A 17,231-nucleotide genomic window follows, 5' to 3' on the forward strand; every position below is an offset into this window, starting at 1 on the left:
AGTAGCATTATGTGTAAAACATACTTAACCTGAAATAACGGGCACTGACATCATAAGTGATGTTAAACTTGATAGCAAACGGCTGCCTATTTACATGTCCTGCAGTGAGTCCAATAGTCACGTTTACTGTTGAGGAAAATTAATCTTCTTTTCAGCCATTTGGCACTGGTTAGGAAGTGTACGGTGGGGTTCAGAGTGAAAAAAACGCCAAGCGAAAAAATGATGCAATTCTTCCTTCAGTAAAAGTATGTACTAATTAAAAGTGCTCATTAGTGTCCCTTTTATCTCATAAATTGAATATTAGTATTAATCTGTAAACACCATTTTAATGTCAAGGTGGAGCTAATTTTAACAAATGTATACATATGCTGTTGTGTTGATAACAACTGATAACATGTTTTATGTTTAAAATCTTAATCTGAAAAGTAACTAAAGCTGTAAAATAAATGCAATGGAGTAAAAAGTATAGTATCGCTGTATTATCATTATCTAATTTATACTTATATCTATATTTATATCACAGTATATTATGCTTACTTAGTGCTAGATTTGATTCTTGTCTACATTCCAGACCAAATTATTTCAGCAGCTCAGTGCGAATCGAAGCCATAACTTTACAAGCAGAACGTCAGACTTCAACGTCGTGTTTCATGAAGCTTTTATTTTTACAATAGCATAAGATACAAAGAGTCAAATCACATATCATACAGATGTTTCAATGTGGTAACTACACATGTACTACCTTGTTCAAAAGGTAGTCCTACTGAATAATGAGACATTAAAGCCGGGGACTAGACGATGACAGATCCAGACAGCAGGAAATCACCCACGTGGAAAGATTTCACCCATCCAAACTGAAACACTGAACTCTCTAAATCCCTGCGCTACTCTTTTTTTTTTTTTTTTATTCTCCTATAGTATCTGTTTCAAGTGAGCCACCGGCAAGTTTGCTGTTACTGCAGACATATATTCACTAGTCTCCTTAATAAGTGCAGTGTGTTGCAGTAGTGATTGCAGAGTACTAGCACAATAGCTGACAGTGGTATGAGTGTTAGCGTTACAGTCCACAGAGACAGTCTGATATGTGCAGCTTGCAGCTCAGTGACTGCTGCTAAAGAGCCGTTTCTGTTCAATGCAGACCAGTGAACTGATGAGGGAAGAGCTGCCTGCGGCTGTCCTCACCTCCACCTCAAACTCCACTGTGCGCTGGCTACAGGCGCAGCCGATGTCATGATGCCAACAGCCTGGCCTGGCAGTGTTTTGATCAGGATGTATTTGTTCCTCAAAGCTCTTTCTGTCCCTGCTGCAGAAAGCTATTCTCCATTACCTCAGAGCGACACAAAGCTGCAGCCATAGCAACTGGACAGAAACAGGTTGGGATGAGAGTGGTATTAAAGTATTTTTCAAGCCACAAGAGCTGTGATCTCCTTTTCTCTGGCACAGATTATCTTGTGTTACAGCTGCCTAGGTTGGTTTCCCCTGCCAGACTGCCACACATTTTCTGATTTTGCGTTAACTTTAGCTCAGCAATGAGGAACATAGTTTGACGTTGTCGAGACTAGCTGGCTAGCAGTTTCCAGTCTTTGGCTGTAGCCTTATATCTTCTCACCCTGGTGGAAAAATTGTATTTCCCAAAATGTCAAACTATTCCTTTGACTGCATGTAAGGGATAGAGATGCTGTACAGATATTCTCCCTCTGACATAAAAACATCAGTGTCCACCTTTCTGAGTTGAACAGGTGTGCTTTCAATTTCCGACTATTCAGTTCAATACCCCCCCCCAAGTAGTATTTAATGAGTTTAATGTGCCTCTTTTTCTATCCAGGAAAATGCTAATTGTGGTAAACACCAGTTGTTGTTGTTGTGTCTGCTGCTTTGAGCAGTCGCACATGCCTGATAACAAGTTTTCAGGGCATCGGTAATTGGATGTTTGTGGCTTTACTGAAATGTGCCTCAGCACATACTGTGTGAGACATAACAGTATATAAATAGTCCTGGGTGAGAGAGGAACCTGGAATCCACTAACAGCAAAATAGAACAAAAATGATTTTAGTGCAGGGATATTTAGGGCCTGGAATAAAAAAAATAAAATAAAAAACTATGCTAAAAAGAAATCAGTTCACTTTAAGTTGTGACATAAGGTCACCACGGAAGTCAGCTTCATTTGACTTCTGTCCCCGTTATCAGAGGACTGAAGCACACATGCAGATTTCACCTGAGAAAACACGCAGCTCCCTGGACATCTTACTGTCACCTGTTTTTTCAAAAAAGCCACAATGAAGGACCACGTTTCCCAAAATGCTCCCAACCGACACAGCTCTTTATTTCCTGATTTATGTTCCTGACACAGCCACGGCACAGACACTGACCTGAAAAGTGGTGCTTTTTCCAATTATTTCAAGAATCAACTCCAGAGGGGGGAAAAGAATCAGTGTATTGGGTCAGCGACAGGAGAAAAGACCTACTTTAGGTTACAGAGGCTACAGGGAACACGGTCAGATCTGTGTCATGTACCGTACCTCAACTCTAATTCGGGCTATCACAGCAGAGAGGGATCACCCTGCTTCCCTCTCTATCTGATCACAAGGCTCTGGTCTACAACTGTGAGAAAGTGAGGCAGCTGATAACAGTTTCCATGCTATATAGGGCCCTCGCCTTGTTTGGGGGCATAGTGGACCATTATGACTTTACTACCCACTGCAGGCTGCAAGAATGTGATAGGAATGTGTTCTTCTCCCTCCAGAGAGGCCAGAAATGTTGTGATGAAAGCCGTGTTATCTCCACAACAATTTACACTTTCATTTTGAAGTTGGAGGGAGCATCCCGGGAAACAAACATCAATAACACAGGACCACAGTAGATGAAAGAAAACACTGAAGCGGCAGTTCACTGATATGCCTGAACCTTTAGACGCTGTGTCATCGTTGCCACTTGCTATTCTGCAGTCGCTGTGTAGTTCAAAACAGATACAGAAAGATAGGACAGGTACCTGCAACTCTGTGGGCTTAAAACCAGCGGATGACCCTTTCTGTCTGCCATCTGTCCTGCCATTCTACACTAAATGTTATCTAGAAAAGCAGAAATGCCTCAAAAGTATGCACTATAAGTTAAAAAAAAATTTTAAAAATGTAACAAATGGCCTAATATGCATTCACAGCAAGTCTCACTGCATCACTATCCTCTCCTTTAGCCTACAGCGAGTGCTCAAAAACAATGTCAGTGTACAAAACAGTTGCAGAAGGCAGAGTGCGTTTGTAGGTGTATGTGTGTGTGTGTGTGTGTGTATACACAGCTCAGAAGGCACAGCTCTCAGCCAGAAGGTGTGTGTGTGTGTGTGTGTGTGTGTGTGTGTGTGTGTGTGTGTGTGTGTGTGTGTGTGTGTGTGTGTGTGTGTGTGTGTGTGTGTTTGTGTGAGAAACACTAAAAAAAGATGTAGGTGAGTGACATCCAGCAGCAGGACAAGGCACGAAAGCATGAATGTGTGTGCGTGAGTGTGTGACAGAGAGAGAGAGACACACAGAAACAAACAATATGTCCAGAATTGCTCGCACTGCCTCTTAAAATGAGCCCAGCTCAACACCAGAAGTGTCCTATAAAACCTGTCTAATGCAAAGTAGGATAAAAACACTGAAAGCTGATAAAGAACAACGGCAATACATGAGAGTCGCATGTGTTTACACAATATCATCCATAGATAATATAAGAATATACCAACAGAACTGATATCAGCATAGGAGGCACAGTTCTTCACTGTGGAGCACTATAACACCCCAACCCTCCTCATTTTGTGAGTGCGTACTTTCTCAGCAAGAGAAATAGTTAAACTACATGAAAAAATTGAAAAGCTTCGCTTCACAATGTCATGTGGTTAAATCCCTTAAGTTTTAACAACGGACTCATAGAGATGTGCAACAACATGCTCTGTTCTCACACACACACACACACACACACACACACACACACACACACACACAGGTGTTATTTCATATGAAAATACCATCTGCTGCAGCGGCTGGCCCCTATTCACAGATTTAGATAATTAAAATTCTTTCAGACCATTTTGGATTTTTTTTTTTTTTTACCTCACCTTATAGCCTTGCGTTAGCATTGCTGAATTTCTTGTCACGTTACTGCCACCTGTAAATCTGTGCAATAGTGTGAAATCACAGGCAGGAATGAGTATGCGTGATTGCATGTGATTCCTTGTTCTGATGTACGCACACATAAAAACTCCATATAGCGCTACTAGTGGTCCACATGGTACCTTACACATTGAATGTCGCTTATTTGAATATTTAATATTATTGTACTTTTTCCAAGTTTTCAGGGGCTTTGAGTAATCTTTGTCTATTTTTGACTTCTATCACTTAAAGTAGCCTGCATCTGACATCAATCCTAATTTGTTCCTAAAGAGAGTACAGTCTGGAAAGGGAGTTAAGCTCTCAGCTGATCAATGATCATTCAAACCCCTGCATACCTACATTAGTTTGGTGTCAAGGGGCAGTAAAAATACAATTTAGCACCTTGAAAGACTTATTCAGCTACTACTCCTCCCTATTTTCTGGACCTGCATGGGAACCCTGAACACTCTTACGTATCAGCCACCAGCTGCTTCTTGATAAACACATCTTTGGATGGATTTACATCCTCAGCTCAAACCACATACTTATATTTTCCTTCCTCTCTGTGGTACACATTTTATGTTTCCACTAATGTTTCTGTTTTCAATACTGTCTGCAGCACTCCCATGACTGATATTTGTTTGGAGGCTATAAATGTGTAAATGGGTATTATTTGATGATACCACATCACAGTAAAAAAACGTTAATGTGCCACCTGGGTGGAAAAGAAAATCTAATCTGAGCCAATAGTATAAATCCTGCCCAACAAAGCTAAACAGTACATAAAGCTAACAAATAAAAATCTGCAGTCTGCAGGGAGATATGCCATCATCGTGAATATCAGAATGGTTCTGTGGTACGGAGGTGAAGTCTAAGGCGTCTGGTGGCTCCACCAGTTTTAATTGTCTGAGCAGGGACTAGGGCTAGTGGTTAATGAAGCTAAGATGCTGACAGGTTAAAGAATTCCCAGATCCAGTGGGGTTTTCTTTCACCCCATCATATGGGCTTTAATCTGGGGCAAAATGCTCCTGGCAGTCTCTAAGTCCACTGGGAAACACGAGCCAGGTTGGAGTTTCAGGTCTGTGAAAGGGAAAATAAGTCCTTTGAAAATTCAAAGTGGTGAACCCAGTACAGTTTGTGTAGTTGGGGAGTTTACTGCACATAAACAGCAGCGAACCTTCCTTACATCCTTAAAAACACTAGAGCAAATTATGTGTTTCTCATGCTGGCTTTGTCAGACTGGGTCTTCATGCCCCAGCTCTTCAGTCCTCCTCACTCAAATTAGATCCTGACAGACCACATGGGGATTAAACTCCGGTCCAGAAACCAGCATGCCTCCAACCAAACATGAAATCCCCGGAGATGGACTTTTGGCCTCATTAGAGTCTCAAGCAGTCAAACCAACGCTCTCCCAGAACACTTGTCCCTGTGTCTGGATGTGTATAAAGAGTGTAGCAGGGCCTGGTGTTCAAAACCAGACTAGCTGGCTCTACAGAAGCTGCAGTTCATGCTAGTGCTGCAGTGATCTTTCTGAGTCACAATGGCCAAAAGGCAGAACTGTGTTTCTTGGAGTCTGCTGCAAAGTGTCAAGGCCTTGCTAAGCCTGCCTGGTAAGGACCAGGGGGGTTATAGAGGGCAGTCATACCATATAAACTCATAGCAATCACCTATCGTCTCATATCCAGCCATTTTACAACCCATCATAGATAGGACAAGGTACTCGTAAGACTGTCTTGTGAGGCAGAACTCACATAAAGGGGAGTTATGACAGTGAAAAGTGGCAAGTGAGGCCTCGTATAGGATCTGAAAAGAACAATTCTTTCTCCAGGAGGTGGCCCAGGGTTCTGTAAGACAGGGAAAATGACTCATCCAGTCTCAAAATGTTGAACAGCACACTGGCTTATGAAAGCTCCACAGTCTGTGTCCGTAGTGGCAATCTCATGAAGAAGGGTATGTTTTTAACACACTTTGTTGCCGTCAGACACCACATGGCTGTAGAACAATAGTCTCCTAGATGCCTGCGCTGCTCTTTCTGTGGCCTTTTCAGTACATGGCGTACTGTATTTTTGTTTGAGGATTAGACATTCATCCAAGGTGAACATTTCCACTGGATTGAGTCCAGATGTGTCACTGGGTGACTGTTCCTGCTGCCCGGCCCTCACTTGTTTTTCACTCCTGAGTTGAAGCTGCCCTCAGAAAGATATGTGTGGTTGCGCTGGCTTAGAGGTAAAGCCTTGAAAACTAGCTCATTACTTTATTGTCAAATTGAAGGGTCTACTCCCACTTTTAATTGAGTCCTAAGTCAACAGAACTACATTTGGATCTACATGTTCCACCGTTCCCAGTTATCAGCTGTCAACAACCTCCCAAATATGAGGGGAAGTGAACGGAATATAATTTTTTGGTACCATTTTATGTCCATTTCGTCTCACCTTCTGTAAGCGTTTGGTTTAACTCAACTGAGAACCCAAACTGGTGCAGCTAAGTGAAAACGAGAATATTTAACACATTGTAAGCAGCCTCCGTAGTGTCTGTCGCCGTACCAGTGCTGGAACATTAGATACACAGGGTGGTTTGCCGGTTATTTCCCAGGGAATACAGTGATTTTGCCAGCCTTGGCCAGCCGTTGGATGATCTGGGCTTCGTAGTCAGCGTCGTGGACGCCGGTCTTCCTGAACTCTCCGGAGTAGCGGTTCTGCTCCCAGTAGTGGTGCCAGTTTCCCCGGCTGTCCGCCCCGAAACCAAACACATTAACCTAGAGGAGAGTCAAAGAGCGAGTGTTGGAAAGGACGTGTGATTACAAATGTGCATGTCTTCAGGTTGAATATGTTGCAAGTTTCGGCATGATGTAAGGATCTACAGTATGTTGTTATGTGAAAGCAGAAAGAGAGAAACCGACGGAAACTGACCTCATCACAGACATGTAGGGCAAAGAACAGCACTAGCATGCCAGTGGAGGGGTAGCGCCCGTTATGTCTGGTCCAACGGTCGTGGATGTATTTAAAGAATGCTGGGTTGAAGATCTGGACCTGGGTGGTGGACAGAGAGGCAGAGAAAGGAAATACTGTAATATATACTGTTTATTTGCTGTAAATTTAACTAAGAATCAAACTCCTGAGTTTTTTCTGAAGGAAAACAGTGTCCACATGTTTTTCAGCATTGTCCCACAGTCTCACATTCAGATTCTCACATTCACATTCTCACATTCATTTTTTACCCCCAAATATTTCTAGTTAATGTATAGTTAAATCCATGTTCCTCTGAATTCCGATTTATAGCTTTCACAGATAACCTGGTGCACATCCTAGCCGCTGCAAAGGTCCAACCGAACAAGAAAAGATTTTGCCAAGTTAAATGTTAATGCTCCCTGAGGTTTTGATTGCTGTCAAAGATTAAAAGTGCTGTTAACCAATGAATAGACATTACCAATTTATAATCTGCCTCCAGGTGATGTTCAGTCCCAACAAACTCTAGGGCTCTAGGCTGCTTAGAGCTCCGCAGTGGAGGAGCAAATCTTGTAAATCTATATTTCTGGGCCCGATCCAAAAGCACTGTAAAAACTGCGTCTCTGACCAGTCGAAGATATTCACAAAGTCTTCACATGGCGGGGATTAGTTTCATTATTTATTTTCAGGGATTAAAGAGCGAGCAGAAGATTATTTAAAACAAAGGGAAGGTTTATAATCTAACTGTAATCCTTCATCAACAATGGGGAGGGGATGATATAATTGCAGCATAGCGGGGGTCACTGCATGTGTTTGCATATTACTGTGAGTGTTTCAGAATGGCCATAAGTAATTGCAATGAATGCTGAAAATACACACCTTGTCTTTATCTACGCGGAGGAACTGCTTCACTGGAGCGTAGGTACTGAGAGAGAGAGACAGAAAGAGAGAAAGAGGTTGATTAAACACATTCAATCAGCACTTTATGTGATTGCTGCAGCTATGAATTCTGGATGATTGACAGCTGACAGATTGTTCCAGCCCAGCGACTGGCTTCTCACAACTCTACTGTGTGTGTGTGTGTGTGTGTGTGTGTGTGTGTGTGTGTGTGTGTGTGTGTGTGTGTCTTTACGGCGGATGCTAACATTTCAGTGCTCTATATGCCCAGAATTAATTTTATGTTTCTGTGCACCCACATGTGTGTCAATCCATGCTTATGCATATCTGTGTGTGTGTGTGTGTGTGTGTATGCGTGTCTTCTTACAATCGAATCTGGCCAGTGGACAGAGCACTGGTGATCCAGACAAGATCCAGCGTTTTGAAGGGAACCAGGACGAAGCTGACGTTGGCTGCCAGGTTCTTGGCGCTCTCCGGGTACATGAAGTGGTGAGTGGTATGGCTGCCGGCGTCTACTTCATAGCCAACCGTGGGGGCCAGGTTTATCCTAAAAGCAAAAGAGAGAGACACCATGAGGGATGTACGTCTTCAGGCCATGCTTTGTTAGTTAGCAACGTCCGAGGCCTCCAGCTTCGACTGTACTCAAATAGGTGTCAAAACTGTTTCACTGATTTCCTGCTGACTTAGCAGTTACTGTAATGGTTACTAAAGGGCTTTTGAAAGAGTAGTTCAACATTTTAGGAAATAAGAAGATTTCATCGATTTCATTTCAATGTGCTAAACCTGTCATTGATTTTCTGGCTACTGGAATGAACAAGTTGTAACACAAAATTGACATTATAGTCTTCTAAAACTGATATGGTAAAAGTGTTAACAAATTGTGACCCCACACACAGACCAACATTAGCATTAATTTGGATTGGTGAGCCACCTGACAAATGTAAGTCCAATATTCACTCTCCTTCCAGCCCCTCCAACTCTTGAGGGAACTATATGGCTGATAAATGCTCCACTGTGATCACCAGCTAATCGGTAACTGTGTCTGTCTGCAGTCTGGCGCGGGACAGGTAGCACATAGTCGGTGACTGATTGTTGATTTTCGGAAAAGACAGGAGGGCTCTGCAGCGGGTGATTAAAACCGCCCAGAAGATCGTTGGTACCCATCTACCAAGCATCAGCGATATCGGTGAGGTGAGGGTCCATGCACCCAGAGCCCAGAGGATACTAAAAGACAACACCTACCGCAGCCACAGCCTGTCCACCCTGCTACTGTCTGGCAAGCGATACTGAAGTGTCTGCTGTCATACCACCAGACTGCAGAGCAGCTTCTTCACTCAGAGACCCCTAAATTCATCCTCAGTGCTGCATCATGTAAAACTGTTCTATTTCTTATTTCTATATCTAAAATCAGTTCGTCCATATTAACATTTAATTTTTTCAAAATCAAATTGTTAAACACTTCTCTTTGTGTGTGTCTCTCTCCAATACACATCCGTGCAGCCTATAAGTTCCAGTCATGTGTTACCTAGACTTTTGTATTTTCAAAGTACATACAGTATCTCACAAAAGCTAGATATAATCAAATATTTACCAAAATGTGAGGTTTTGGTAAATATTTGATTATATCTTTTCATGTCACAACACTGAAGAAATGACACTTTGCTACAATGTAAAGTAGTGAGTGCTTGTATAACATGTTAATTTGTTGTCCCCTGAAAATGACATCACACAGCAATTAATATCTAAACCGCTGGCAACAAAAGTGAGTACATCCCGAAGGGCAAATGTCATTATTTTACAATTAAAGATGTTGTTCGGGTTGCCAGATATGGTCAGCTTTACATTAAAGCCCAAAAGGATGAATTGTTGCTTTCTAGCCAGGTTACACTTTAGCCACAAGTACTGATTCCAGTGTAAATGCTAATGACTCTGTACTGTCAGTTACACAGCAATATTTATCTTAAATATGCTAATGTTAGCTAACATTAGCCAACATTAACATGAGGTTCACCTCAAAGTTTTAGCTTAGCTCTACTCAGCTCTGCACTGTCTGCCACCACTCAGCTCTGTCTGTGTACTTCAGACTACTTTTGCTGTATTTACAGTAGCTGTGACTCACTGTCTGGAGGAGTGAGCTGTTTATGTAAACAGGAAGGTGCACCTGAAAAAAGAAAGGAAACTGAGTGCACCTAACCATATGTCAGTGAACAAAACAGATGTTCATTCAGATGGGGAAGTGAACAGGCAGACAGTCAGGAGGTGGGTGGTGATGGCGGTGTTTAGTAGGACTGTACTGGGAGGCTGTCAAAATTGCTGAGGCTCTCAACTATTATCGATTTAGTGGCCACCGAGTTTCCCTGTGAGTCAAATGAACACTACTCCATTGGATGTTGCAGTCTTGCAGCCACTATCCCCTTCTTTGCATGTTGCAGAACCACCCTCCCACACAGAGATATTCTTGAGGTGGATATGCTAAGAATAATCAATGCTCTTCAAACCTTAAAAGCAAAGGATGTGTATGTAATGGATTTTGCCATACTTTAAGTGCATCATTAGTCTCTCTCCTCACAAAAGATATGAAATCAGTCCTTCTCCGAGGGAGTCGCCGCGAATGCTTGGAAGATGGCTATTTTAACACCAGTTTTTAAATCTGGCAACCCTCTTCCAACCATCTGTAACTACAGGCCTATCAGCATCCTACCAGCAGAATCGAAGGTAGTAGAGAAATGGGTTGCAGAGCATCATAAATCTGGATCATTCGCTGGAGTCCCACAAGGGTCCATATTGGGCCCAAATCTATTTGGCTTATGTTAATGATCTGCCATCTGTATCCCACAAGATAGAGACTCATGTACTCTGATGACACTTTAAGACACCATAGAGGTGCATCTCAGAAAATTTGAATATCGGAATTGTTTTTCCCGTAATTTAATTCAATATGTGAAATTTTCATATATTCTAGATTCATTACAAAGAACAAAATAAATGTTTTAATCTTGATGATTATGGCTTACAGCTCATGGAAATCAAAAATCCATATTTCAAAATATGAGAATGTTGAAATAAAGAATTGCATGTCAGCAGAGGCTACTGTACATGTACATCAACGCTATGATCAAATCGCACATAACCTTCTGTTTAACAAGCTACTCACAGGCAAGTACTTCAACCTCAAGGCCACTAGAATCATTATATAAACAAAGAGGACAGAGGACAGAGGTTTCACCACTGTCACATACTGGAAAATTACAACCTTATGAGCTGGGAAAACCTGATCAAGCATGCAAATATATGTCTCCTCTATAAAACTACTTATGGCATTTACAATAATGTGTATTAATGTGCACTGTCCCTGAGAAATTAACAGAACAGAAAAAGAAATCATTCCTGTGGAGGCTTAAAAAGCCACAAGCACGTAGCCACAACAGAGACTCGCTGCAGGAAACAACATATAGCTGTGTGTTCCTTCCAACTGACAACAATCAGGCTCTGTGATTCATCGCCGGTGCACGAAAACGGCCGAGGGAATAGCTTAAAGGATTTATGTGCCTCTCTGCACGGGTGTGTATGTGAGAAGACAATGTATACGTTTCAGCTTCTTAGGACATAAAGCTCTCTGTGGTGACCTCTCTGTCAACCAATAGGAGAGGTGAATATATGACAGCATTAAACACTGAGATTCATTTTATATTAGAAACACACATCTGCTGTTTTTTGCAAGTACATCTCCCGCTTACACACACACACACACACACACACACACAGTCACTTTAAGGGTATATACTATGCACACACATGAACTCTCTCTTCCCTTCTTCTCTCCAGCCATCTCCTTTCTTCATCTCTCAGTTTCAGTCGACCTCTAGCTCCACATCTTTCCGTCTTGCTCTATCTATTGCAGCCTCTCTCTGGTCTCTATCACTATGCCCATTTATCTATTGCATCTATGCCTCTCACCTCATGATGTAGTTGTGCCCGTCTATGGTCTCCCCATATCCGGCCCCGCGGAGGTTTCCTGAGTTCCCCACCACGGCGCAGCGCAGGCAGCGGCCTGGATCCCAAGAGCCGTACGGCGACCTTCCTGGAATCACCTGCGATAGACAGCCATGATCGAATCAAGCTTACTGGATTCAAGCTACACAGGAAATTAAAAAACGACGCTAGTATTACTAACAGCAAGAGACATGACACAACCTAACCTGCAGCTCAGACCTGACTGTAAAAATACATCCTGCTTTCAATACTAGGGTGAATTCTTCATGAGACCCTCCATGAAAAATACATGAGCCTCATCTACCTTAGGGAGCCAGACTGAAACATACAGCCTAATGTGACTACAGAGTCAGAATGAAAAAAAAAAGATACAGATACATTAAAAAGGAATGAGCTGGGTCACTGAAAAACCAAATGTCTAATAAAGATAATCTGTTCCTTCAGCCTTTGCCCAAGAGTGTGAAGTAATGACTTGGCTGATTTGAAAGTACCAGGGTAATGGAAAGATGAATTAGTAATATAAAATACCTGGAACAACCTCAGCAGCACCTGCTTGATGCTGTGGGGTTTAAACTGGGGCTGTAACATCTAGAGAGAAAGAGAGAAAGTGTGGTTAGGATCTGCAGTTTCTCCTCTGCAGAAAAACTAGATGTGACAACAGACTTTATATTTAGTTACTTTCTGTGTGCCCATGTGCATGTGTATGCATGCACTTCACCAGCATTCATGTGCAAATATGCAGGTGCTTCTGCCTGTGTCTGTGCGTGTGTGTGTGTGTGTGTGTGTCTGTGTGTGTGTGTGTGTGTTTAGGTAACAGCCGTGTGTCAAACTGACAGGATCTAGTCAGACTGGCCGAGCTGTGGTCAGAGGTGCAGAGGCATTGCTGTCCATATGTCAAAAACAAGCTGAACAAAAAAACTAAAGCAGATGGCAGAGGAAAAAGAGATGGGAAAATGTCAAATTGTGTGGGCTGGTCAAAACACCTTGTAAACTTCCACCAACTGTTTTTGCTTTTTGTCTGTCTTGTCTGGCTTTCTGCACATTAACTGTTTGTTATGCCGAAACAAAAAGTTTCTCTGTGTTTTTCCAGGTTTGTTTTCTTTTACACTGTCCGTCACCAACAACAGTGAGGTGTCCAAAGCGCATACAGTTCTGCTCGGCGTGATAAACAAAAGTGACAGCAGAGATGACAGCGAGCCTCTCCTGTCTGGCTGAGCGTCCAAGTTATGTGATGAATGTAAAGAGGGAGGGAGCAGGAAGAAAGCAGGAGCTGAAAGAACAGAAGATGCAAATGGAGCTGAAAGAATGACAAAGCGGGGGAGAAGCTGATTCTGTATGTCAGTTTGCCCTTTAAGTAACTGCCTGTAAAAGACTTAATGGATAAATAACACCATAAATGTGAAGCTAGTAGTTTTCTGTGCAAGTAAACTTTTGTTCAGATACTCTTCAGCTAACTTAAAATTAGCCTTAATGCACTGTTAAATATCTTGTTTGAAAACATTAACTACCATAGAAGTGTTTCAGTTTTAATGGAATCCATTAAAATGGTAATAAGCAAGGCCAGTAGTAGATATTAAAGCAAATCCAGAAAAAAATCTCTCAGAGTTGTGTAAAGCAATCAATAAACTCCAATCCAAATTGTGACTGTGGTGCTTAAGGAAATGTAAAGCCTAAAATAGGTAAATAAAGTAACACAAAATAATAAACTTTACTTTATTAAACATCTTGACTTGACATTATCGAGTCTGAGATGCACTGTATATTTAACATTTGAAAATATGTTACTAAAATAAAGTAATAAAGATAGATTTGAAATACCAGAGGGAATTTTACACTAAAAACACTAACTCTTAACTGAAATTAACTCAGATTAGCTGTGGATTTAGTCCACCATCACATTAGCACATTAGGAAGGCCAGAATGATCAAGAGGAATGACTACAAAAACCCATTTATTTATTATGTGGATGGAAACCTGTTATTTTACAAGAGTCTTGAACAATAGTGAACCTCTCCTTTAACATCAGTGCTTTCTAAGGCAGAGACCAGTCACTTTGGAGTAAAAATATTTTCATGCTTTGTCTATTCATTCTAAGTGTGTTTTTTTCATTTTTTGGATCATGGTTTTGAAAATGGCTCTTTGTGGGTCGTAAAGAGAATCATGACACATACAAGCAGTGGCTGACAAAGAAGTTCGAAAAAAATAAATAGAATGCAAATCTTGTTCCAATTTTAGCGTTTGTCAAACCACACAGGCAAATGGGCATTCATGTGTGTAAAGAGAAAGTCAGCACCTGCACACACATAAAACAATCCCCCAAAACAAAAATGCACACACACAAAAAGTTCCATCAGGATATTGGCAGCCACTCCATGGCTGCTCCTCACCATAAACATCTTTTCCTTTCTGCTTTCCTCCTTCTCTCCCACACAGCAATCACCATTTTCGCACTCCTTTGTCACCACTTCCTTTTCACCCACCATCGGCCTAAATCGCTTTTCCCAACACAGATCTCATTCGCTTGCGATTTCATTCACACATCCTCTCGAGCAGTCTCTTTGCCATCATGTCTAATTCCTTCTCTTTAATTTCCCTTCCTCCCTCTTTGTTTCTCCTCCTCCTCTAGCCTTTATCTCTTCGTCTCTCTGGGACGCCTGTGCACCACGCAGCTCATCAGTGCTGATCAGAGACCACTAATCTTTCTTTTACTCCCCTTCGCTCTCTCTGACTTTGTTTCTCATGCTGTTACCTCACTGCATTTTTCTCTTTTTCTCCTCCCCAATTGGTTAGTCCATCCTCTGTGATCCCTCCATCCTCTGCCTTTTTCTGCCTTCGACTCCCTGCATGATAACACAGCCAGTTTGGCACGCTGCACCGCTGTTGTTCAGGGGCCACTAATTTTTGGCAGATGTTTTTTGGCAGCCATGACAATGCTGTCTTGCTTCCTTCCTCTCAGCTGTCCTCTGACTGCCAAAGTATAAGCTTCCTGGCACCTACTGTCAAGTAAATACAACCTGTGTTTTTCACTCAAACTAATATTTAAGATCGGCATAACGTTGCACCAGCTGTTCCCAAGCTCTGTTCCCTAATCATAACACAAGATTTACACATCTCAAAATTAAAACAAGTTTGAAACATTCAGAAAGATAAGAGATTAGGTGTGAATAAATATCTACACCTAGTAACCAGGTATATCTGCTGCCTAGCTAACTGAATCAAAGGACAAAACTAACCTTAGTTTGCAGGTAGGGTTGGGTATCAAGAACCGATTCATAAAGCATGATGCCACTAACATTGGCCTAAATGACCAAATAACATTGATTAGGTTAACGTCACCATAATCAGGTATTTCTCCATGCACGCATATATAAACAAAAGAAATTCATACCTACATTTACAAAGGATTGTCTGGCAAGCATAATATATATATCTCTTGAACCTCCAAAACAGTTATTTTTGGAACTTTGGTAGAGTGACGTCCTGTTTACATAGTTGATTATTTTAGCTTTATTATATTTATACTATTTAGTATTTACTAGCTAGTACAGTCCTTAAGTTTTAACTGTGAAACCCAATTAAGCTAATGACTAGTATGAAACTAGCAAGTACTGAGTTACTGAGAACTTACAGGAAGGACTTTGCTCACGATCTTAGTGATGGATTCTCAAATAGCTGGTGCAACCAAATGACTCTAATGTCAACGGTCTTTGAAGCCAATGTCTGTATGTTTTCATGTTTTAGCTCTCAATATCATACAAATTGCAAACATGCTAAATTATTCATCAAAAATCACCCAGGGTAATTCTTCTGGGTGAATCCCAGTAAAACATCGGGTCTCTCAATCAATGAAGGTTGGTGGTTGAGTGTTTAAAATCTTATATGTGAAAATGTTTCACCACACTAAAACATCATTTAGTGTGGTGAATGATATATTGTGCAACAAATCATTCCTTAAAATGTTTCTTTCATTTAATGCTAGTCTTTCCTCTCCTGAGGCAGGAGTGCACAATAACACATTAGGCTTGATTGAAGAGCATATACTCCACTCGTGCATCAAAACCTGCTTTCCTAACAGTTGTTGATTGGACTCCAGATTAAAAGCAAGTCAAGTAATGCAAAAATGCATTTTGTTTGATTACATCGACTCTCCATATCAAACCTCTTAAACCACAGAGAAAAGCAAGTAATTGACTGGGAAGCACTTCTCACTGTGCATCACTGATGTCTGCCTCCTAAGCTCTTTACCAGGAATCAACATTGTTAAAATCCCTGGGTCAAACTCTACTGAAGACTGTAAAAGCTTTGGAGTGAGTGACATAATGCATTCATGGCCAGCATTTGCTTGGACGACTACAAAAATTAGCAAACAAGGCAACATTGAGTGCCGGGCTACTTCATGTGACGTGATGTTCTCTCTGATACAGAATAGCATTAGAAAAGCATCCCTGACAAGAAAACTAGGACTGGTATATTCATCCTGCTTGATATGGCCCTTTTCTTGTTTCATTGCTTTCTTCCACATGTTCTATATTCTTCCTTTTTTGCCTTTTCTTTTCCTGCGCTCCTTCCTCCACATTTCTCTACTTTATCTGCACATCAGTTTCATCCCTCACTCCCCTCTTTTGCAATTTCACCTCTCCCATTTTCTCTATCTTTTTTCCTTTCTTTGCTTTGTTCTATACGTGATCTCCCCTATTCCTTCCCTATCCAACCCACCTCTCACTGTCTTCTCATCCCCTCATTTATTTCTCTATCTGTCCCTCTCTCCCAGTTCATCACCTCCCTGTTGCAGTGTGACCTAATGGCTTGGCAGCTGTTGGCCTGTGTTTGCAGTTTTCTGCCATTTCAGAGCTGGACTGAGGCTACAGCAGAACAGAAATAGGACTGTGGACCAGCCACTGAAGGACACCATACAACACTGGAGATAACACTAACAAAGAACACCACACACACACACACACACACACACACACACACACACACAGTGAAAAGGGGCGTGAATGCAAGGACTCGTGCATCCTGTCTCCATTTGGGACTCTCTTGGGAGACATATTGATTTCAGTTCTTCAGACATTATTTAGTAGTAAAAGCCCAGTGACCAATCACATAATGTTCTACCGTGACATATGACTGGCAGGGATACATGAGGAGCATGTACTACGTGTAAGAGGGGATTGGTCGGCTCAACGACGAGGGAGGATGAGGAGGATGGAGAGGGATCTGCGATTATGATGTATCACTCCCCCTATATTGGTGTCCTAATATCTACCCCCCG

General features: G+C 41.7%; 1 protein-coding gene across 1 annotated transcript in view; it reads right to left on the reverse strand.

Moving 5' to 3' along the window:
• Positions 1-641: 641 nt before the first annotated feature.
• Positions 642-17,231, reverse strand: part of st3gal2 (ST3 beta-galactoside alpha-2,3-sialyltransferase 2) — a 19,878-nt gene continuing 3,288 nt past the window's right edge. The window contains exons 4-9 of the mRNA XM_046037156.1: positions 12,485-12,544; positions 11,921-12,054; positions 8,331-8,510; positions 7,946-7,991; positions 7,031-7,150; positions 642-6,876 (exon numbers count right to left, since the gene is read on the reverse strand). Coding sequence (XP_045893112.1) covers positions 6,703-6,876; positions 7,031-7,150; positions 7,946-7,991; positions 8,331-8,510; positions 11,921-12,054; positions 12,485-12,544 — 714 coding nt within the window. The 3' untranslated portion in view covers positions 642-6,702. The remainder of the gene's footprint in view (positions 6,877-7,030; positions 7,151-7,945; positions 7,992-8,330; positions 8,511-11,920; positions 12,055-12,484; positions 12,545-17,231) is intronic.

The sequence above is a fragment of the Micropterus dolomieu genome, linkage group LG22, assembly GCF_021292245.1.
Source record: "Micropterus dolomieu isolate WLL.071019.BEF.003 ecotype Adirondacks linkage group LG22, ASM2129224v1, whole genome shotgun sequence".
NCBI lineage: Eukaryota > Metazoa > Chordata > Actinopteri > Centrarchiformes > Centrarchidae > Micropterus > Micropterus dolomieu.